Source organism: Phoxinus phoxinus (genome assembly GCF_949152265.1).
Source record: "Phoxinus phoxinus genome assembly, chromosome: 6".
Lineage (NCBI taxonomy): Eukaryota > Metazoa > Chordata > Actinopteri > Cypriniformes > Leuciscidae > Phoxinus > Phoxinus phoxinus.
The window spans coordinates 27,814,700-27,838,601 of record NC_136881.1 but is presented as its reverse complement, the minus strand read 5'-3'; the positions used below and the strand labels follow the sequence as shown (position 1 = coordinate 27,838,601).

The following is a 23,902-nucleotide window of genomic DNA, read 5'->3' as shown; positions in this document are numbered from 1 at the left end:
TGAAGGAACGTACCAACAGAGACTGGTCGAGGGAGGGCTGACGATCGTCCTTCTCCACTGTACGTTTGCAGTCAGAGCAGACGTACAGAGGCAACTGAAGGGCGTTGGAAGATTTGGGCGACTGGGATGTGCCATTCTGACTGGATCCTCCAATATCCTGGGAGACGGCATCCTTGCGCTCGCTGCGACACAGCAGGCAACGGTCACCAGTGGTGTAGGGTGCTCTCTGGTTTACCCCGAAAGTGAACGGGGTCTGCATAAGAGACAGCAAAACAGATCAACTGTGAGGAAGCAGCTTTCCCCTCTGCTAGATACGTAAAATGCCCGTACGGATTTATTCTCAAATTGCACTAATGGTCGTCCGCTACAGGAGATCAATGGTTCAACACTCTAGAAGACTAGAATAGCGCTTCAAAACAGTGGGCTAACTCAACTTACACCGGATCAGACTTTCAGGAAATCACAGCTGTGCTACCGGCTACCGCACAGAGGAAATGCAAATACGGCTGAGCGCTGTGTTCCAAAGTGAGAGATTTGTTTGCCTGTTACCTGAAGGACTCCAGAGAAGTCAGCGTTTACTGGCCCTTCTGAAAACTGTGGAGCGCCATTCAATGGGACCTAAAGAGAAAGCCGGCGATAAATCAACTCATTCCAGGCTCAAGGTTATAAACTTATTACAATAATGTAATTACATACACTATGTTGTTTACGACTTCAGCTCAAAGCTAAGAGTGCCATCTAAATGCACTACTCGTAGCTGTCAAAACACAAGAAAAAACCCTTTCGCAGCACCATGCAGCAGAGTTAAATCTCCACTGGATAGAGGTTGACCCCGAATGAACCGCTGACAGTAGCAGAACACCTATTTTTATGTAATAATTCTGTGAAGATGACATATGATGAAAGTATTACTTCAACATGTACTTCATTTTCCGAAGGTCCTCTCAACTGATGAGTCACAACTCAAAATGGATTGCGGGTCTTATGATAGAGCAGTGGACAGCAATACAAACAATAAAATGCAACTAATGAAACAATCATGCATTTAGACAGCAAAATAAGAGAAAACATTTTCAATATATTTTGTTGTTGATGTTAAAAACTTTAATATTTTGGCACAAATTAATCTGTCACTTAGTAGAAGCTAGACAAATTATGCAAGTGCCAACATGGACCGGTGTAATGATATGCCCATGAATGAACTATGCAAAATAAAATAAAAATCCGACTACATTAAAAGGATAAACATGATTTGAATTTTGTACAGACCAACATTTTCTCCACATGGTGAATTACTGGCATGAAACCATCAAAATAAGAAATTTACAATTCAATAATAAACTTTCAGTAACAAAAAAAATATTAATGTTTTATTTTTTTACTTTTGCACAGAATTAACAATAAAGAATGTTGTTAAATAGAGTGTGGAGTTGAAACTTGGTATCCATTCTAAAATCTGTGTCCTGAAGCAAAACTAGACGAGCATTTCCTGTCCTGTGTTCCAGACATATTTATTATGTTAAATATTGTAATTTAAAATAGCAGTCAAGACAATGCAGCCATCCAGCAATATTAAATGTCCTAATAAACCTAAATAAATTAAAAGAAAATTGAATTTGCAGCAGCTCACAAATAATGTCAGAGCTGTTATATGTGGCTGTTAAAAGAATCCTCATTTTTTATTTAGAATAGCCCGCAGGTTATCAGCTATTCAATAAATCAGTGCTTGTGAAAATACAGACAGCGATGGCCACAATATTACATTGCAACAAAAAAAAATTTAAACTCCTTTAAAGCTGATGAGGGACATTTTCCATGGTAAAGTGCCTTCCTCATATCTCAGTTTAAAATGCAGATACAACATTTAGCCTAAGCCAATTGTTGACCAACAGACACATTTGCTTAACCAATAGCTGTCTGTCCGACCAATGGCTTTGGAAAATCTGTTTGAGGAAAATAAAATGATTACATGCTTCAGTTTTAACCAAAATTGCTATCTGGAATAGGAGAATGTGATGTCTTGAGCATGTGCTTAGTTAAAATGTCACAATAATTCCTGAGAAAACAACAACCTGCCAACAACCTCTGTACAGTAGATTACAAACAGCTTTACCGGAGTTAAGCAGAGGTTGTTTGACTGTTATTTCATGAAAAGAAATATCGCAACAAATGATTCACATACGACCTAAACTCCTAAGAGGACATGTCATTAGTCAGATTCAGAAATCATAGACAGTTAGACATCCTCACGTTTTGCCCTCTGGTCACTGAAATCTGTGCACTGTATGCAAGAAAAATAGCCATGATTCAGTCCAGAGATGAAATGGTCGCTTTTGCTTGCTTATGTCAATGTAGACTGATACTCTTGTTAAGCTACAGATGTGGTTTCCTTGGAAACAGAGGCATACCACCAGAAAGAACAAGTCTCTGACACAGCCCTGGACACAGGACCCTGTGCTGTGAGTGACCTATTCATTCCCTGACACTTCTCAGGATGGACTGCATAAATACATAACTCGAAATGAAAGCAGCTGATAAACTGAGGTAAGAGCGTGTTTATGTCTATAAATATGGTATACTAAAGAGTTAACTGTGCTAAGTGACGATACATCACATCACATTTACGTCCAAATCACAAACTTTGTACAAGTCTCAGTTTAAAGCCACTGACAGACATATTACAGGCTTTGTTGACATTTACGGTTGAATATTTTCAAGCACTTCCGGTTTGATCATACTTGACACAACTGCCAGAAAGTTCAGAAAGGCAATTATTACCTCCATTTTATTTAATAACGCAATAAATAAAGTTTCAAATCGAGAACCTGTGCTAAAAAGAATAAATAAAGAAACGTGTAATGGAATAGTTTGAACTTAAATGTCAAAAAACGGTGGACTTTAGCATTTGATCGGTCTATAGACATGGTTACATTACTGTTGACTGCGGTTCATAAACAGTGATATATTCAGCCTCAAGAATACATTTAACGTTACTGCTTTTTATTAAGGAAGGTTGATAAAAAGAATATGGTTATTTAAGTACACCTTGTAAACACATCAGCTAAAACTGGGCAGCGCTTGACAAGTTAGCCTTACATCATTCAGAGCGACAAAAAAACACTCAAACATCCACATCCGTTGCATTAAATCACTCGAAATGTGCTTTCTACACGTCTTCACAGTTTTCTTCCCATGTTTCGATGATCAGACCAGGAAATGTGTAAGATTAAAGCTCTAGATCAGTGAAGCTCAGCTCAGGCTCCATGTAAACGTGAGATCAGCTACAGGAGCTTCTCTTAGGCCTCCAATATCATTGAATCTAGAGTAAACTACACCCACATGCACCATCAACCACCCCGCATGCGCCAGCCGCCGCTCACCTCTCCGTTGAGGCTGGGGATGGTGCTCGGGTCTCCGTGCGCAGTGCCGCTGGAGGGTGTTGGCGGTGCTCCGGCCTTCCCTGCGCCGCCGCCCCGCTTATTCTTCCTGCGCTTCGCTCCGCGTTTGGCGTCTGTAGGACTCATTTCTACCCACGGAATACACCGACAGCGTTCCGTCCACAAACAGCAGGGTCTCTGGTGCAATGCCAGGCTCTGACGCTGCGGACACGGATAAAATATAGCTGTATTTTAGAGATATAATCTAAGAGCCTGCCAACCTGCTCACAGTATAGCAGACTTCAAATTCCAATATGGCCGACCCAACAGGAATTGGCCAATGGCGTTTACGCCATGACGCAATATCGTATAGTGCGATTGGGGCTTGTGGGAAATGGAGTTTTAAGAGGACGCGACCACGTATTAATATTATTATAATTACTAATAGTATTCCTCCATTGTTCGTTTGATTAGATGCTGTGTGTGTGTTGGTGCTGAAAGATTGTTTTAAAAAAAATCGCATTTATTGTGTATGCGAGCATAAATGGCGAATAAAGCTCATAGTCATTCTGAATATTCTTGCTCTATTTTAGGTTTTCTCTCATCAAGCTCTTTGAGTATTTTACATGTGCGTTGTTTTTCTTATCGATATTTTCTAGATAATACCTTAAAATGAACACTGTACGAGAGAGGGCATTTTTAATTATCAGATAATTACAGACGGTAATCGTAGTAATCATTTGTAGTCATTAGATGGCGGTAATGAGTTATCCAACTCTCGTTGCCAATTTGACAGCTCAATTTATTGACAATTTATGTCATAGACAGTATATAAGATTTATGTACAATTTATGGACAGCTCAATGCTACCGGACTAATCAGAATCCTGTATTCCACATAATATATTTTTATTTTTATTTATTTTTTTACTTTTGTAAAATGAATAGCCTAGTGTGTGGCGTGCTACAGATTGTTTAACTGATGCACTCACCTGTGATCTGTGAGTCAAATTTAACCCATAATTAAAACCATTAAAATGAATGAATTATTGATTGCAGACTGGATAGACAGTATAGGCTAGGTTTTGTCACCTTTGTTGTTTGTTTTCTGTCTATAAATGAGACGAGAATGCAAAATTATAAATTTAGACGATATGGAACTGGTTGAACATTATGGAAAGAATGGATCATTCATTTATGAGAGAAGCAGGTTTTGAGAAAAGTGGTGTAAAGCTAGTTATTCTTGTTAAGAAAATGAAGAGGATTTTTTGTTTGTCCAGGACGGTGTTTTGCAAAAAGTTCAGTTAATTTGAAAGTGTTTAAGTTTGCAAATAACATATTAAATAGCAATATGGGTATTTGCAGGCTATAGCAGGCAACTAAAGCAATATTCTTCCTGGAACCCAGGAATAGACTTTTCTACACTGGTCATTGTATTTCTCTGACAACAGACATGTCACAGTTGAAGTCTGGATGTCCATAGAGAGCATTGAGGGCTTTTCTTTAGTGATGCCAAATGTTTGGAAGTTTCACAGTGAGAACAACTTCTCTTTGGTCTTTAAAAAGTACTGATATTAATTTAATTAATTTAATAATTAATCAAATTAAAACAAATTTAGCACTTAGGCTAATGCATGTTAGGCATTTTGGTAGAAACAACAAGTGAATAAGGAAATACATTGTATATCAATATGCATATGAAATATTAGATATTGTGAAAATGTTGCCAATTATTACTCCCATTATTACACTTATTTTTTTTAACATTACATGTTACCCCAAGAACAAATGCAAATTAGATACAGTGTAGGCTATAGATACATTGTATTGAATAGAACTACCCATTTAACCAACATATTGCATAAAGTAAAATGGTATATCAATTCATTACATTTTGGAACCTGAAACCTAAAAATGTATTGGTGAATAAAAAAAATCCTATTGCTTATACCTCTACTTTTAATTTCATGTCCTTTTACTTTTTAAACAACTGAGTAGCTATAGTGTCCACTAGAGGACGTAGCATAACATGAATACAATATATATATATATATATATATTTTTTTTTGGTTCTCAGGAGGACAAACCTTTGTGCCATATGAAATAGGTATTCTGAATTATAGATATGAAATAGAGTGATGTAGGAAATGTGAATGTGTTATACATTTGATTGGTTAAAAAAAAAAAAAAAAAAATACAAAGACACGTTTTACCCCGGGTGTCCTTCAGCCCCATTCTCCACCCACAGATGGCGATGTTGCATGCGGCATGTATATATATAGAAAGTAAAACTGAGCTAGTTGGCTGGTTTGTAGAGTTTACTGGGATCATTCCGTAACAAGGACAAGACAAGGATAAACAACAGCTAGAGAATTTTATTGCATTTCCTTGATTATGAGATGATATGGAACACTAATAGAAAATGACATCTATTAAACATGAAATATAGCCTTAAATGATACTGAATATTGCCAAATTTTTCTTGAACATGTCAAAAATCAGTCCATTATGTCATTTATTAACAAGCTTCATCACTCTCTTTGAACCAGGGCCATGGTGAGCAAAGAGATAACAAGTACAGACAGTACATGAAATAGATGACAAATCCAAGATAGATTGTAATCTAATACTATAAATCAAAATATCGTGCACTTAATGACTCCGGCTTGAAAAGATCAAACTATCCTAAAATACAATTTCACATTATTTCTAATCTGTACAAATAAATTAGCAAAAGAACAGAACTATTAACAATCCCTATGATTTCTTGCTTTGCTGGCTCATATGAAGGCAACTCTAAACTACTGCAGAATGACTCCAGAACACAGTAGTGCAATATAGGCACACCCTCTTAAAAAAACACACACCCACAAATGCAAATCGCTTTCTTGTGTTTCTTCAGCAGAGTCAAAAGGTCAAGCGGTCTACTTTCAAACATACTTTCAAGTTTCAGCAGGACAAGTTTCTTGCCAGTTTCAAAGTCTTTCTTTCCAGTAGCAGATTTAGATCCACCCTAAAAACGTGCTTGCTATTCACAATCGAGACGTGAGCAGTTCATGTCAGTAAACACACAAGCAGAGCAGATCTTTGATATCCAAAGCGCACCTATATACAATCAATCACATAAAAGTTTTCAAACCCACCCCTGGGTGCTGGAATCCGAAGCCAAACTGGAAGAAGAAAGCAGGGAGACGAGCAGACGACCACTATACAGACAGTTCTGACTGTACTGTTTGGCTGGAATACAGTACACACATTTTGCTCAGTTTTTTTGCCCCGATTTACAGTTTGCACGGGTCAACGCTGTAGCAGCTGAAAGTCAGAGGCTCACAGCCAGTCTGCAGATTTAAGTTGACAAGATTTCACAGAACATCGCATATGATGGGCACAGACTCCGAAGTGTTTAGCTTCAGATAGGCTACATTTGTAATGCGAATGAGTGATTCTGTGTAAGTTTGTTGTGTTAGGAACGACCTGAAAGTGTGTGATCCTCAGTTAGTGTTTTAAAATATGCTTAGATTTTAAAATTTATGTAGTGTATGTAGTGTAGTGAAATCCAAATTGACTATTCTTATTTGTTTGTTTCTTAAAAATATGTCTTATTTTTTTATGAAATACCGCAGTATTAACCTATAAATGAATTGTCCGTGCACATCAGATTATTATTTTTCTGATCTACCTGTCCCTCTTGCTGCAACATCTCTTTTCATGATGTGTTTTTCGGCACAAGGACGGGTTAACCTGTCACTCACATGAGATCAATAGCAGACAACAATGATCCAATCAATTCCTTATAGACAAAATCAAGTCCTGCCCAATATTTTTTTCTTGTCCTAGAAGCTGTTTCACTTAGATGTCTGTCACACTGGATAAGAAAACACGTTTGCCAATTCTTTCGGACTGTAAATTGGGGCAAAAATCTGAGCAAATCTTGTGTAGTGTATTCCAGTCTTTAGCTAGAATGAAGCCTTAAAGATTTGCAGAGTAGCTATTTAATTATTATGTATATTTGGAATTGTCTCCATATTGTTTTCCCTAAGAAGAGTTATTCTTCCTTCGGCAAGCCCTTGTTGGCCTCAGCATTGCATTCTGGGAAGTAGGGAAGTGGGGCAGAGCAAGGGGAGGGCAGAGGTGCTGATGGTGTATTGGGGGTTGTCGAGGCTAAAGGCTCAACCAGAGCAGCACTCCTAGAATCCACCGATGGGGCAGATGACCGTCTCCTACTGGAGCGTCGTCTCTCTGGATGGGTGGAGGAGGGGCTTTTTCCTGGAGGGGGGCTGCTGTCCTTACGCCGGCGAGAGAGCTGGATGGTTTCCTTATCTAGAGCTGTGTTCTACAACAGAGAGACAATACTGCATGTTAATGTTCACATGAGGTACACCCACCCAAAAATGGAAAGGAAATTGAAAACGTTTCAGTAGGGAAAGAGTAAGTGAGATGAAGTTACAATCAGGGAGGTCAAGAAAGTGATACATTCAATCTTAAAGGAACAGTGCACCCAAAAATGAGAATTATGTCATCATTTTCTCAGCCTCATGTTGATCCAAAATTATGGCTTTCTTACTTACAACACACACGCGCGCACACACACACAGACCACACGTTGGGTTTTCATGTTTTATGGTGATATTCCATAGACATTATGATTTTTATAATATACAAACTGCTACTCTAATCCTACCCATGAACAGGAAACTTTATGCTTTTTAAAAACCTTAAAAAAGCATAATCTAATATGATTTATAAGCCGTTTTCCTCATGGAGACCAAAAATAAATAAATAAATGTCCCCACAAGGTCAAACATTTTGGGTACTACTATCTTTGTGGGGACAATGGTAAAAGGTACACTTTTGTTCTAAAATACACAAGGTTTGAGAGATGTTATGTGAGACAACATCTGCATGTTCCCACCATGCACACAATACAATCCCATTAGTTTACTTTAGTTAATGTATAAATGAACACAAACTTACAATGAGCTAAAGTCCATTAAATATTAACAAAGACATTTTTCTGACTCTCGTTTGCTAAACACTAAAACATTCTTCAAAATATCATATTTTTAGTTCTGCAGAAGAAAGCCATCGGAATGATACATGTGAGTGTGAAAATGATGGCAGAATTCTAATTTTGCATGACTCTTTAAGGTTTCAATAAAGCAGTTGTTCTGTGTTTTTTTCTCATTGCTGTAACAGGAAACAGGCTCATACTACGATATAAAAGACATTATGCATAACCCGGTTTCATTGAAAAGTCAATACTATTGATCACGTCGCAGGTGGAAAAAGACCACAGCAGAGAAAGAGACAGAAAATGGCAGAGAGCGGAAAACACCACCGAAGTTCATGGCAGGATTAAAGTGACTCAAGAACTCTTAGCCAGGTTTTTTTTTTTTTTTTTACTGGGGTTTTACTGGGGTTACTTTAGAGAAAATCTATTAATTTCGATTAAATAAATAAAACGATTAAAATGTATAAATAACAAATATAGATTCAAATGACTTAAAAAAGTTAAATAAAATAAAAATGAAACACAATTACTGTCACTTTCTCCCAGTATAAGAGTGTATGTGTGAGGAGACGGCGGTGGGGAGGGAGGAGCATAGCAGTTAGTGTTAGTACATACCATTGCCTTGGAGCTAGTCAGAGGATAGCAATGCCATGGGGAGAGCAGAAGCAGAGGACAAAGACTAGTCTTACTCACAGAGCACATACAGCACAAATTCTTACACAACACTAACATAACCTCTAACAGTTCAGCTGAGGGACATTTCACAAGGACTACTTCAGAAACACCAGCTTGCTTAAATACAGCTAAATATAGCCACTTACAGGGACAGATCACTCAGAAATGAACATTCTGGACATTGTTTGTTCACCCTCATAATGTTCCAAACCTGCATGCTGCTGTTTTCAATATCCAAACAAGCTGTCAAATTTCAAAAAGGACAAAAACCACTATAAGCACCATCAATTTAGTCCATATGACCATCTAAAGCCATATGATAGCTTTTGGTGCCTATATGTTTCATGTCTGATGTAATGACGTGTGGTTACAAGACGAGAACCAATGTCAATGGCACCATATTTAATTTGAGAGCTGATTATCAATGCATAATATAGCAGATGAGAAATTTTGTACTTATTTAGTGTTTGTTTTTTTACATTTTATAGTGCTTTTTTTTTTTTTTGTAGAGCCTGACAAACCACCATGAGTATGAACTGTAGCCGTTTTGTTTAATGGAAAATATCCTTGTGATGATTAATTAAAAACTATTTTTATTTTAGTATATGGATTTAGAATGACATGAGAGTGAGTAATTAATAAAAGTTTAATTTATGGGTAAGCTATTCTTTTAAACTGTGACGTGATCTGGTTTCTTAAGTTCCTCAGCTGATGTGGACAAAACCAATAAATTTAAAAGAAAGCTGATAAAATTAATAGCACCTGTCTGGATCCTATTAGATAAGTATACTCGCTGCAAAATGAAATAAATCAATTAAATGTAATAAAAAAGTAAATAATCTAAACAAGTATGTCAAACTTTAAATAAAATATTTAATCCAAGGCAATTTTTATGCATAATTATGTCTCTCTCTCTCTCTCTCTCTCTCCCGGTCATTAGATTTATTCATTTAAATTACAATACTGCGATGGTTGCAGTTTCATATTCTTAAACCACTTTCTTTGACATTTTGATGGCAATGGTCAAGATCCTAAGAATGAGGTTCATTTTGAGGACATTGGCAACTGCCATGAAATACTTTCTCTGGATTAGGAAACGGAGAGAGAGAGAGAGGAAGAGAGAGAGAGAGGCCATCATATTGCAGTGTTAATATTCAAGCAGTCAGTAATGCATGCATGCCAATACAAACCTTCCAACTAAAGCCCAGAAAGAAACAATACAGCACAAATGTGCAACACAAGCCATATGGCTCAGAATATTACAGCAATAAAATATTAACCATGGTAGGTACATGGCACAGTACATGGTAGGTACATGGTGGGTACAGACACCATGAACATGGAGTGGAGTGAAGAGATGGGAACACAGAAAGTGGACCGGATTATGGTTGGGACAGTATGGTATGATTATTGTGAGGCAAGACCAGAAATGCAGAAAAAACCCAGTTAGGGTTAATAGGAGGCAGCCAGAGTGCTAGATGTTTAGTATAGAGTCATAAGCTCTCAAACTCATTAAAAATAGGTTTAGGTTTGTATTCAAATACCCAATATCCAGTGGCAGACATCACTTCGGGTCTTGGGAGAGCAAGGAAGGGGTGTAGGTACAGACCTGCCCTTATAGTTCAAACTGTCAAATGAGATTCACATCAATACACATTCAGCCAGAGACCCTTCTGCTGCTTTTTCAAGCAGTGTACTGAACAAAAAAGGCTCTAGCGATATCATTGCAAATCTGTCCTGAATATTCAATATACTGCTCTGCCCATGTGCAGAGTTTTTTTTATGTATACTGAGGTCTTGTCAAAACTGCATGATGAGGTCAAGTTCTGCATGATGGGGTCAAGTTCAAAGAATGAGTAATAGACAATATTCTTGATCATGACAATATAGATGAGGTTAAGACCAATGACAATTGATCATGACAATATACATGAGGTTAAGACCAATGACAACGCATTTACAGAAACTTGATGACAGTGAGAAGAACTAAGACAACTGGCAGTGAGGGGTTTATGGTACAGTGAACTGGGATGGGAATTTAATAAGACATGAGGGGGAAAATGGCTGAAAATGCTTCTCCCATGTCTCTCTCTGAGCTCATAAAGTACTGCTTCTGCCAAACAATAAAAGGATTATGATTCCTTTGAGTCCTTCAGCCATTTTGAGGGCACTAGAGAGCAGCACTGACAGCACATTTTTCTGTATCTAACACTATGTATATACGTCACCATTCAAAAGTTTGGTATAAGTAATTTTTGTTGCTCTTTTTGAACAATTTCTGGAAAATATGCATCACAGTTTCCACAAAAATATTAATCAGCACAACTGTTTTCAACATTGATAATACTAAGAAATGTTTCTTGAGCACCAAGTCAGCATATTATAATGACTTCTGAAATATCATGTGACATTGAAGACTGAAGTAATGATGCAGAAAATTCATCTTTACATCACATGAATAAACTAAAGAATTGTAGTCATTGAATATAATAGCAGCAATATTTTATATAATATATGAGTAAACAGCTCAAAGAGTATGGATCCTTGACTTAAGCCGGGGACACACTCAACGACTAGCTGAAACATTCTACGACTGAGCTAAACATGCTTACAGACTGTTTCCATCGACTACAGCAGATTTTAAACACCGACTGTGAACACCGACTGAACGCGACTCGGCGCATTTAGGCATGATCGGTCTTAAGTGTCAAATTACGCTACAGTCGTTAACTTAAGTGTGTCCCCCACTGCTGAGTGATGTAGGTTTGACAAGTCTCTGATTGGTTGTAGTTTTTAACCATCAATTTGGCTATTAAATACAGTAACAACGAAGGGACACGTTCGGTTCACTTAGTTTTGTCGTGGCCACATATAAACTTGTTGGAACGTGATATGTCGTGGCCATGAGATATTAATTTATGGGAACATTGTAATAACTCGTGGGAGCGCGATAAGAAGTCGTGGCCACGAGATCATTTTTTCGAGGTAGCGGCATCCTTACGGCATAGTCACATAATGTAAAGGCGTGGCCTTGAGATCCTATGTTGAGAGAACGAAATCTATTTCTCGTGGCCATGAGTTAAATGTTTAAAGAACCTACGTGACCATAGTTTTGTCGTGGCCATTTCCGATAATTCCAGGTTTCCAAGTGAACCAAACATGTCCCCTCCCGGTCACCGTAATACTTTTTTTTTTTTTTTTTTTGGTTATTAATTATTTTAAATAAAAAAGTTGAAATCACGCGACTCAGCAGGTCTGTGTTAAATGTTTGGAAGGTGTGTTGAAAAAATACATTATCACTTAAAGTCAAATAAAACATTTTATGGAGAAAATGAACGGGATCTTTATACTTGCGCCTGATGCGATGCATTCTGAAGTCATTTCCAATTTCATAGCTCTGGCATATTTGGTGCTGTGCTCGTTTGCAATACTCATATTTATAATCTCTCATATTTTCTGAGACTTAGCAGTTATGTAAGTCATGAGCGCTGAGGGAGACAAACTGATTGATTTGATGCTGGTGTCCACAGTGGCTGTAATTTCAGTGACGCTATGCTTTGGAATTATGTGTAATCCAAGTACTAATCATTAGGGACCGAGAGGATGACATTGGTTATTTTTTCTAAGCAGTGCATATTAACGGATGACAACAGCTGCAGTTATGATGGGCAGACTGTTTCTCATATGTGAGTGAGTGTGTGTGCTCACCACAAGAACAGAGACTCCAGGGGAAGTGTTGCTCTGTTTCTGCACAGAGTTAAAGTGCTTTTTGAGTTTACCTGCCACCTCCATCTTCATATTGTTTTCCATTGCAGCATCCTCCTGTTGGTTATTGAAGTGGATTAGGATAGGCCAATGGTGAGCAATATACTGTAACTGTGTCCACCAGTGCATATTGACTAAATTGTAGGTTTCAGTTTGAAAAAAATTTTTGCACAAAAATCAAAACCACCTCTAATACAGTTCAAATTACATCAATAATGTTTTATAAGTAAGTGTGCGAGTGAATCCCTTGTGGCCACCCATTCTGATCAACATGCAATGCCTAAAATACATTTTGATTTTGGTATATTATATATGTAGAAATGTGATACTTTAGTGTAGCACATGCATTACATAACTCCACAATATTGACAAAAAACAAAAACAAATCAAACATATACACCACTAAACCCATCTACTCACATTTACCGTGACCCAGGGGTGAGACAGCACGTCCTCTGCTGTGTATCTGGCCTCCACATTCACCAGCAGCATGTGACCAATCAACTCCTGTATGAACACATCATGATCATTAATTTGTTGATTTAATAGATTGTTAGCATTAAAAAGGTACACAAAAGGACAGGCAACAAATACTGTTATATTAAATCTGTGCACTTAAAGTTAAAGGTGAAGTATGTCGTTTCTGTGACACTAGTGGCACCTACTGTAGCACATTTACAAAAAAAAAACATATTTTTAAACAACCTTGCGAATTACCCTTTCACACGTTGTTTCTTCCCCAACTCAAACATCACACGTCTAGCTCTTACGGTGCTTGTGAAGGCATGTCTCGACAGGTAAAAGTAGGCTACTTTCAATAAAAGGTCCAACATGCAGCATTAGGAATACTTTTAGCTGTGTTGCTATGTGTCATTAGTAAGCAGCTGAGTTGGCTAATAATGCTCTATCTAGAGCTAGAATAGATACTGTACTGTATATATTATATATATATATATATATATTATAAATACATTTATATTTTAGGGGTGTAACGGTACATGTATTCATCTCGAACCGTGCGGTACGGTCGTCACGGTTCAGTGCATGCAGTCGCACGACGAATACAATCAGTATTCACACTCCAATCCAGCAGGGGACACGCACGGCGATGCAACACTATTTTTTACCAGTAAAAAGCTCAGAAGAGATGATCGATTGATATGTTTACATCTCTCCAAGGGGGTAATCCATCAGCCGGAAACCGAAGCTTCCCCGGTCGCCGCCATTGATTAGCAGACCATCGCCTGCTGTTAGCATTCCATTGACTCCCATTTATTTTGCCGTCACTTTTACAGCGAATAACTTTACATCTGAAGCGTTTAAAGACTCCATTTGTCCATTATTTATTTCTAAAGATACACGACAATGTATAAAAGGCTCCATTACCTTGTATCTTGCGTTATGGCCCAGTAAAAGCAGTTTTTGTAAAAATAGGCTAATGATTGCGTCATAACCACGCAACTCTCTGTCGCACAGTAGATACATTACCGTTAAATTTACCATTACTCACACTTTCCGTCTCTGCGAGATTCGGAAGGGAATGATTCAGATTTCTCTCGGCACAGCTACTAGAAGACTTACAACTGTCAGACAGGTTGCTCACGTCACATCTACGTCGTCAAGCTCAGTTTGAGCCTGCGCAGTACGCTCAGGCTTTAGGAAGTTAGTGCTTCTTATTGACTTCACTTTTCTCCGTTGAAACCTATGGGGTCGCCGTGTCCATTTTTTATACTGTCTAATGCATCTCAACCAGTGTTTCAACTGCGAAAAGATATCAATATCAAGAATAATATCTCAATTAGCATTACATTTACCTCAGGCATTTAGTGTCAACAGCAGGTTAGTTTTGTATATATTAGCCTATTCATTATATTTACTTAACCTGTAGTAATGTTTGATTATTTAATAATGTATGTTTAAATAAATTTGTCATGAAAACAAGCTATGACAGCCACTGTGTAAATGATTCAAATGAATTGGAGTAGAACATTTACTTTATAATTAGATTTAGAAGTTACGGTAATGCAAAACCTGCCTTCTGTGCAATTTACAACATGATTTTGGGCTCTGTTAATTGTATATTTTAATATTATAGCAATGTGTAATTAAGGGCTCCCCATATAGTTTATAGAATTAGCTAAAATAGATCCTTAAGATTATAATCCTTAAGAAAATTAATTATAATAGAATTTATTTAAACACATTTAAAAACAAATGTGTATGTGTTTAAGAAAAAAGCAGCAATTTTATGTTTAGTTTTCTCCCCCTGCTGTACCGAAACCGTACCGAACCGTGACTTCAATATCGAGGTACGTACCAAACCATCATTGTTTGTGTACCGTTACACTCCTAATTTATATATACCTGTATATATACACCACTATATACAGAACATAAAATTTCATTTTCTAAATTAAAATGTGATAAACATGTTAAAGTGTATGAAAACATTCAAATTTGCAAACACAGCAAAACATTCTGCCATTCAGTGAAGAGAAAGATGTTATAAACCTAGCACACAAACAGTTCTAAAGCTGGATGGACTGAGTGTGAGAGGGGGAGGATTTGAATGAGATGATGGTGTGAGTAGGACGAAAGAAAGTGGAGTGCAGCAGTCAGGACAGAGTATACAGGATGAAGAATGACGGATGTGGAGATAAATGAGTGAGATTGAAACTGAATTTTAAGAATGTAGCATGCGTCAAAATGTGTGTTTGTCTGTACTCACTTTAGCAGAATCAGTGATATTGTCCCAGAAGGGTGAAGGGAACTCTAAACGCCCTACCAGAATCTGATCAAATAGGTCATCCTGAAGGTTATTCTCACTACAAAAACAAATGCAATGCACACACATTATTTAATGAACAATAACTCCTGAGAACACATACGCAATGAACAAAATGACACTGAATTTGAAATACTCTAGTATATTAAAGTCACCATGAAATCCAAAATGGGCAATTCTCTCTTTTTTTTATGGAATATTGCAGTATTTATTATAAATGATTTATCCGTGCACATTATCTTTTTTTTTTTAATTGAATTTTAATTGCATGTGTTCTGGTAATCTTTAACCAAAATAACTTCCCTTCCCACTTGCAATGACATCTCTACTCTGATGACATATTTATTGGCGCGAGGGCGGGACAACCTGTCACTCACATGAGATCAACCACTAGCAAACCAGAATGATTCAACCGTCCAATCAATTCTTGATGGACAAAATCCCACCCTACATTTTTTTCTTGTCCGAGAAGCCGTTTCACTCGTATATAGGTCACTATTGGAAAGAATAGACTATCGCAACTACCATTTCATGCTGACTTTAACATGAAGGACTGAGCCAGTTGTATCTAGTGTTACCTGCGGAAAGGTGGGAAGCCACATAGAAGAATATAGGTAATCACTCCAGCTGCCCAGATATCCACCTTTAGCCCATAACTGCAGCGATGCCCGGATAGAAAGACACAGTCAATAACATTCATCCTCCAGCATTTTAAATTAAAAACACAGATATTCATGCTTCCATAGCAATATCACTTTTGGTGATATAAAAACAAAACAATCAATGACTCTTACCCTGACTCTGCTATGATTTCTGGGGCAACGTAAGTGGGTGTTCCGCAAACAGTGTACAGCGGGCCTTCAACCACTGTGGCCAAGCCAAAATCACCCAGCTTCAAAGACTTTGTACCATTAGGGTACTCACACACCTACAACACACAGTGAAAGAGGCAAAAGGGTTATTTTTATCCACCAGGATTTACATTATTTCCTCTTGACATACTGTACCTTAAGTCATTGTGCATGTACAAAGTGCAAAGTTTTTTCTTCACAGGTTTCGTGTCTCTATATCGCTGTGTGTGTGTCAAAGATGTGTGAACTAAAGTATTCTTAGATCCATAGTCTCTGTGCAAGATGTGTTCATACCAGCAGATTCTCAGGTTTGATGTCTCGATGGACGATGCACATTCTGTGCAGGTATTTGAGAGCTGCTGCCAGGTCGAATACCATCACACAAGCATCTCTTTCAGTGTATTTTGTTGAGGAGGTGATTGCATCAAACAGATCTCCACCCTGAAACACAAATGGCAATACAAATAACAAAAAAATAACTATTTTGTATAAAACACACTTTCAAAAAATTGTCTGTCTATAAAAGCGGCCATTTAGTGCAATATTGCAGATAATATTGCACTAAATATCAAATGATGTATAACAAATCTAAGAAATTATATGCATTTAATTATAAAGTTCAGAAGTTTCAGAAGTAGAGAAAACTTTTACATATTTTCAAAATAGTTTGTCAGTGTACACCAATGAATCATGCACAATAATACCAGGGACATTTATCAAGTAAAGATTAGTCTTTTTTTAATGTTGTTTTTAAATGCAACATAGTATGGTGTGGTAAGAACACGTGTAAGTGTGCGTTGTTGAGAGACACAGTTTAAGAGGTGACTAACAAACAGTACCTTCACAAGTTCCATGACTAGATAGAGCTCAGTGGGCGTATCCACCTCCTCAATCAGCATGATGATATTAGGATGCTTAACACGCCTCAACACCGCCACCTCATTCTCGATCAGGTGCTCCTGGGTGTTCAAAGCATGTGTCACTACAAATTCCCAACCATACAGCATTTCTCAGCAGTCTTTTGTCTTTAGCTGCCGAGGCATAAATCCACATGAATTCCTGAGGTTCGCTCTTGCAGGAAACAAGGCAAACAGGAAACTAACTTCCTTGGTTAAAGCACAGGCTGAAATTAGATTATGAGACATTGGCCGCCAGTATAACTGCTGTTTACATAGCATTCATACATTGCCAAAAGTATGTGGACAACCCCTTCTAATTAACAGGTTCTAGTGATTTTAGTGAAAACAAATAATAATTGAACAGCATTCTGTGACATTCCAACATTGCAGCAACAGTGACATTCATAAATAAAATATTTACTGAGAAATGATTTGTACCTGCACAAAAAAACATTAATGCCACTGAATGCATTCAGGATAAATTGGAATGGCGACTACAAGCCATTGCCAAACGCCAGTGCCTGACCTCACTGATACTCTTGTCCAAATAGGAGCAAATCCATATTTCCAACATATGTTAAAAGACTTCTCAGAAGAGTATAAAAAAGCACATATGGAAGTGATATTGTCCACATAGTTTTGATGGTGTTAAAACATTGTTAAATCATTAAAAAAACTGAAGCATTCAGAAGATCTGCTGATTGCATTTGGACCATTTGTGTTAGGTGTTGGCTAGCTTTTCTCTCATAACCTGCAAGAGCTGCAGCAGGCTGGATAAACGGCAATGAATAAAATCTAAATCTAATCAGCCATATTAAACGGACCAAAAATTCTACAGACCACTGGGGTGTAAATAATTCACATTGCAATAACCCACCTAAAGCCAGCGTCCAGAACTATTAAACAGCGTTAACTGCATTGTCATAAGGACAAAATATATGAATTATTAATTTAAAAAAAACAATGCAAAATACAGTTTTATGGCTGGTAGGGATAGTAATGCCTGGTCTTTTGTCAGTTCACTCTCCATTGGCTGTTGTGGCAAAAAAGTTCCTATAAAGTCCAACTTACTTTGCCTCTGCATTTGTTTTTATCGATGATCTTCAGTGCAAACTCCTTTCCAGTGGATCTATGGAAAGAAACAGAACAATAGACTTTTTCCAAGGAGGTTAATGAAGGTTTGTTTTGAGTGCATTCAGAGCCTCAGGGGCCAATTTATAAGGTTGATGTCCTTTCAGTGCACAGGAGAGCTTCTTTTGAACCTTTTAGCTTAAATATATGAACGGGGTATTGAATCTAGATGTAGATAGTACTGTTTCTTTCTGTATTTTAATCAGGGAACATGACAATAACAAACATAGAAGGGAGAAAAAAACAACAAAGTAACAATTTTATTGACCCCCCCAAGGGCCATTTGATCTCTTTCTGACAGATATTAACAGAAAGAACATCTTTGTTTAAGCAAGTATTTTATAACTAGTCGTTTTCTTACCGTTCGACACACTCCTTAACCACAGCAAAGTTTCCATCACCAATAACTTTGCCAATTTTGTACTTGTCCAAAATAGTGGAAGCAGATATGTTCCTGTTTCCATTAACTAAAGGGAATAAACCAACACATTAAATATATCAGATTGAAAAACATTAACAATTTTCATACCATATGATCGAAAAATATTTTCAGGTGAAAACAAGACGTTTTGTAAAACCCCCCAAATGACAGATTAGCCCCAACATCCTCATCCAAACATTCAAATTTGGTTAGTGCACTATGCAGATAAACAACGGAAGGTCATTCTGACTCATGCCCTGCTGAGCAGGGACGTTTGCTCATACACTGCCACCACAGTGTGTGAACGAGTGGGAGAGTGCCTGAGCAAATGTGGCACAGAATGGCATGTGTCAGCACTTTCACCGCCAAAGCTTGTCATGCCCCTCAAATGCACTTTGGGGACTTTTGGACTTAAAACACACTAAGATCCAAGGTGAGTGAGTGAGTGAGTGCATGACAGTGATGAATAGCGGGTGGATGTCTTGCCTTCAGGGCTCACACTGTTGTTATATTGTTGGGGCGTCTCAGAGGAGCCGTTCACATTGGTTGCAGAGGAGTGATGTGCTGGAATCTGCAAACAGAGACAAAATAAGTCTCAAAAACCTTAAACAATTAAAACACCTTAGACATTGTATTTAAATACCAAAATGTAAGGCTGGGCGATATAACTAACGTATGATATTAATGCATTCTAAAATGGATTAAGAGTGTTTTTTGCCATGTAAGATGAATCATTATTGCAAACAAACATCAAATTTAGCCGGGAATTTGGTGGTATCCTTAAATCAAGGCATGTTTTTTTACAAATGAAAAACAGGGAAGAATGAACACAAGGAAGTTTGTATACACCAATATAGCAATGGCTTCTGAAAATTCAGCTTTGCCATTAAAGAAACAAATTACTTTGAAAAGTTAAATCAGAATTTTTGAATTCATTCAGATTCATATCTGACTCACAGAACACCTGCAATATTTGGGCAAATGTGTTTGTGAAAATAATAATAAAACAATTGAGCTTTACCTGCAAACGCTGAAGTTGCATGTTTATTGAATGTGCATTTACTAAATATTAATTATTGGTAAAAATACAAATTTGTGACCCTGAACCACAAAATCAGTCACCTCACATGGGTAAAAAAATAAATAAATTGAGATTTATACATCATCTGAAAGCTGAATAAGCTTTTCATTGATGTATGGTTTGTTAGGATAGGACTATATTTGGCCGAGATACAACTATATGAAAATCTGGAATATGATGGTGCAAAAAATCGAAACATTGAGAAAATTGCCTTTAAAGTTGTCCATTTATGTTCGTGATTGTGCTGGATTCACTCACAAAAATAAATGTTTTATATATTTACGGTAGGAAATCTATAAAATATCTTCATGGAACTGATCTTTACTTAATTTCCTAATGATTTTTGGCATAAAAGAAAAGTCGATCATTTTGACCCATACAATGTATTTGTCACATTGTTAATGTGTTTTCTGTTGTGTCCATGGACTTTTAGGTTGTTTTTTCTCATTCAGTGTTTTTCTTCCTCTCTGTCGTCATTTTCATTAGTTCATTTTCATCACCTGTCTAGTTAATCAGTTAATCACCCTTCATTGTCTTCACCTGTCGTCACTCGTTGTCATCTGTGTATTTAAGTTCCTGTCTTTCTCCCTTCAGTTGTCGGTCAATGTTTGTTTATGTTACGTTGTAGTGGATGTGTTACCCTTGCCTGTACCAGTTTTGTTTAAGTTTCATTATAGTAAAAGTTTGAATTGGAACTTTGGGCCTCTGCCTGTCTTCATCCGCACCATACCCGTGACAGATTGACCGACCAAAAAACGCTATGGAGGCATTTCTGTTCAATCAGAATGGGAGTTCATTGGAGGAGTTGGTGGAAGTTTACCTTCATCTTCATCAGGATGTTTACTGGGAGGAGGAGTTTTTGAAGCAACGGTTCTGGAGAGGACTTGATGATCCTCTAGCCCAGATATTGCTGCTCAGGGACTTAGATAGACCTTTTATTGAGTTTATGGACAGAGCTCTTTGGGTGTGTGGTTCCTCACTCACGGTGGGAGACATCCAGCCAGATCTTCGCGTCCAGCCAGATCTTCGCGTCCAGCCAGATCTTGAGCCCGCTGACCCTGCGCCAGAGCCCTCGTCGCTGCCCAGCACAGAGCCCTCATCGCTGCCCAGCACAGAGCCCTCATCGCTGCCCAGCACAGAGCCCTCATCGCTGCCCAGCACAGAGCCCTCATCGCTGCCCAGCACAGAGCCCTCATCGCTGCCCAGCACAGAGCCCTCATCGCTGCCCAGCACAGAGCCCTCATCGCTGCCCAGCACAGAGCCCTCATCGCTGCCCAGCACAGAGCCCTCATCGCTGCCCAGCACAGAGCCCTCATCGCTGCCCAGCACAGAGCCCTCATCGCTGCCCAGCACAGAGCCCTCATCGCTGCCCAGCACAGAGCCCTCATCGCTGCCCAGCACAGAGCCCTCATCGCTGCCCAGCACAGAGCCCTCATCGCTGCCCAGCACAGAGCCCTCATCGCTGCCCAGCACAGAGCCCTCATCGCTGCCCAGCACAGAGCCCTCATCGCTGCCCAGCACAGAGCCCTCATCGCTGCCCAGCACAGAGCCCTCATCGCTGCCCAGCACAGAGCCCTCATCGCTGCCCAGCACAGAGCCCTCATCGCTGCCCAGCACAGAGCCCTCATCGCTGCCCAGCACAGAGCCCTCATCGCTGCCCAGCACAGAGCCCTCATCGCTGCCCAGCACAGAGCCCTCATCGCTGCCCAGCACAGAGCCCTCATCGCTGCCCAGCACAGAGCCCTCATCGCTGCCCAGCACAGAGCCCTCATCGCTGCCCAGCACAGAGCCCTCATCGCTGCCCAGCACAGAGCCCTCATCGCTGCCCAGCACAGAGCCCTCATCGCTGCCCAGCACAGAGCCCTCATCGCTGCCCAGCACAGAGCCCTCATCGCTGCCCAGCACAGAGCCCTCATCGCTGCCCAGCACAGAGCCCTCATCGCTGCCCAGCACAGAGCCCTCATCGCTGCCCAGCACAGAGCCCTCATCGCTGCCCAGCACAGAGCCCTCATCGCTGCCCAGCACAGAGCCCTCATCGCTGCCCAGCACAGAGCCCTCATCGCTGCCCAGCACAGAGCCCTCATCGCTGCCCAGCACAGAGCCCTCATCGCTGCCCAGCACAGAGCCCTTATCGCTGCCCAGCACCGAGCTTCCTGCACCGCTGGTCCCGTCCAGCCCAGAGCTTCCTGCACCGCTGGTCCCGTCCAGCCCAGAGCTTCCTGCACCGCTGGTCCCGTCCAGCCCAGAGCTTCCTGCACCGCTGGTCCCGTCCAGCCCAGAGCTTCCTGCACCGCTGGTCCCGTCCAGCCCAGAGCTTCCTGCACCGCTGGTTCCGTCCAGTCCAGAGCTTCCTGCACCGCTGGTCCCGTCCAGCCCAGAGCTTCCTGCACCGCTGGTCCCGTCCAGTCCAGAGCTTCCTGCACCGCTGGTCCCGTCCAGCCCAGAGCTTCCTGCACCGCTGGTCCCGTCCAGCCCAGAGCTTCCTGCACCGCTGGTCCCGTCCAGCCCAGAGCTTCCTGCACCGCTGGTCCCGTCCAGCCCAGAGCTTCCTGCACCGCTGGTCCCGTCCAGCCCAGAGCTTCCTGCACCGCTGGTCCCGTCCAGCCCAGAGCTTCCTGCACCGCTGGTCCCGTCCAGCCCAGAGCCTTCGCCGCTGGTCCCGTCCAGCCCAGAGCCTTCGCCGCTGGTCCCGTCCAGCCCAGAGCCTTCGCCGCTGGTCCCGTCCAGCCCAGAGCCTTCGCCGCTGGTCCCGTCCAGCCCAGAGCCTTCGCCGCTGGTCCCGTCCAGCCCAGAGCCTTCGCCGCTGGTCCCGTCCAGCCCAGTGCCTTCGCCGCTGGTCCCATCCAGCCCAGGACCGCCTTCGCCGCTGGCCCCGGTCAGCTCAGAGCCCTCTTCGCCGCTGGTCCAGTCCAGTGCTGACCTCCCCAAGAAAATTTTGGGGGGGGGCAATAAGTCCTCTGAGGGGATCGTGGAGGCCCTTCCGACACGGTCGCCAGGGCCGCCCGAAGGGTCCTCACCGCCATGGCCGCCCGAGGGGTCTTCACCGCCATGGCCGCCCGAAGGGTCCTCACCGCCATGGCCGCCCGAAGGGTCCTCACCGCCATGGCCGCCCGAAGGGTCCTCACCGCCAGGGCCGCCCGAAGGGTCCTCACCGCCATGGCCGCCCGAAGGGTCCTCACCGCCATGGTCGCCCGAAGGGTCCTCACCGCCATGGCCGCCCGAAGGGTCCTCACCGCCAGGGCCGCCCGAAGGGTACTCACCGCCATGGCCGCCCGAAGGGTCCTCACCGCCATGGCCGCCCGAAGGGTCCTCACCGCCATGGCCGCCCGAAGGGTCCTCACCGCCATGGCCGCCCGAAGGGTCCTCACCGCCATGGCCGCCCGAAGGGTCCTCACCGCCATGGCCGCCCGAAGGGTCTTCACCGCCATGGCCGCCCGAAGGGTCCTCACCGCCATGGCCGCCCGAAGGGTCCTCACCGCCATGGCCGCCTGAGGGTCCGTCTGCTCCGCCATGGCCACGCCCTCATCCTGCTCCGCCCTGGCCACCTGCACGTCCTGCTCCGCCCTGGAGGCTTCCTGCTCCAGATCGGCCACCTGTTCATCAGCCTCCAGGGCGCCCACCCTCCCACCCCTTTGGATGTTTTACGGCGCGAGGACGCGCCTGGGGGGAGGGGGGGGGTTTGGTCACATTGTTAATGTGTTTTCTGTTGTGTCCATGGACTTTTAGGTTGTTTTTTCTCATTCAGTGTTTTTCTTCCTCTCTGTCGTCATTTTCATTAGTTCATTTTCATCACCTGTCTAGTTAATCAGTTAATCACCCTTCATTGTCTTCACCTGTCGTCACTCGTTGTCATCTGTGTATTTAAGTTCCTGTCTTTCTCCCTTCAGTTGTCGGTCAATGTTTGTTT

At 41.0% G+C, this 23,902-nt stretch overlaps 2 protein-coding genes across 6 annotated transcripts in view; both read right to left on the bottom strand.

The window, feature by feature from the left end:
• The window catches only part of fam193a (family with sequence similarity 193 member A), a 30,414-nt gene extending 26,698 nt beyond the window's left edge, over positions 1-3,716 (bottom strand). The window contains exons 1-3 of one of the 3 annotated variants that reach the window (XM_079615773.1): positions 3,381-3,716; positions 550-618; positions 14-253 (exon numbers count right to left, since the gene is read on the bottom strand). In XM_079615773.1, the coding sequence (XP_079471899.1) occupies positions 14-253; positions 550-618; positions 3,381-3,524 (453 nt within the window). In that variant the 5' untranslated portion in view covers positions 3,525-3,716. The remainder of the gene's footprint in view (positions 1-13; positions 254-549; positions 619-3,380) is intronic. The other 2 variants (XM_079615774.1, XM_079615775.1) reach the window with 2 other exon arrangements.
• A 2,181-nt stretch (positions 3,717-5,897) lies between these two features.
• The window catches only part of dclk2a (doublecortin-like kinase 2a), a 52,673-nt gene continuing 34,668 nt past the window's right edge, over positions 5,898-23,902 (bottom strand). For 2 of the 3 annotated variants that reach the window (XM_079615202.1, XM_079615201.1), the window contains 11 exons: positions 19,401-19,485; positions 18,855-18,960; positions 18,434-18,491; positions 17,303-17,422; positions 16,758-16,904; positions 16,407-16,540; positions 16,191-16,268; positions 15,556-15,652; positions 13,248-13,334; positions 12,771-12,884; positions 5,898-7,709 (listed from right to left, as the gene is read on the bottom strand). In XM_079615202.1, coding sequence (XP_079471328.1) covers positions 7,422-7,709; positions 12,771-12,884; positions 13,248-13,334; positions 15,556-15,652; positions 16,191-16,268; positions 16,407-16,540; positions 16,758-16,904; positions 17,303-17,422; positions 18,434-18,491; positions 18,855-18,960; positions 19,401-19,485 — 1,314 coding nt within the window. In that variant the 3' untranslated portion in view covers positions 5,898-7,421. Of the gene's footprint in view, positions 7,710-10,606; positions 10,690-12,770; positions 12,885-13,247; positions 13,335-15,555; positions 15,653-16,190; positions 16,269-16,406; positions 16,541-16,757; positions 16,905-17,302; positions 17,423-18,433; positions 18,492-18,854; positions 18,961-19,400; positions 19,486-23,902 lie in introns of all 3 variants that reach the window. The other variant, XR_013797955.1, reaches the window with a different exon arrangement.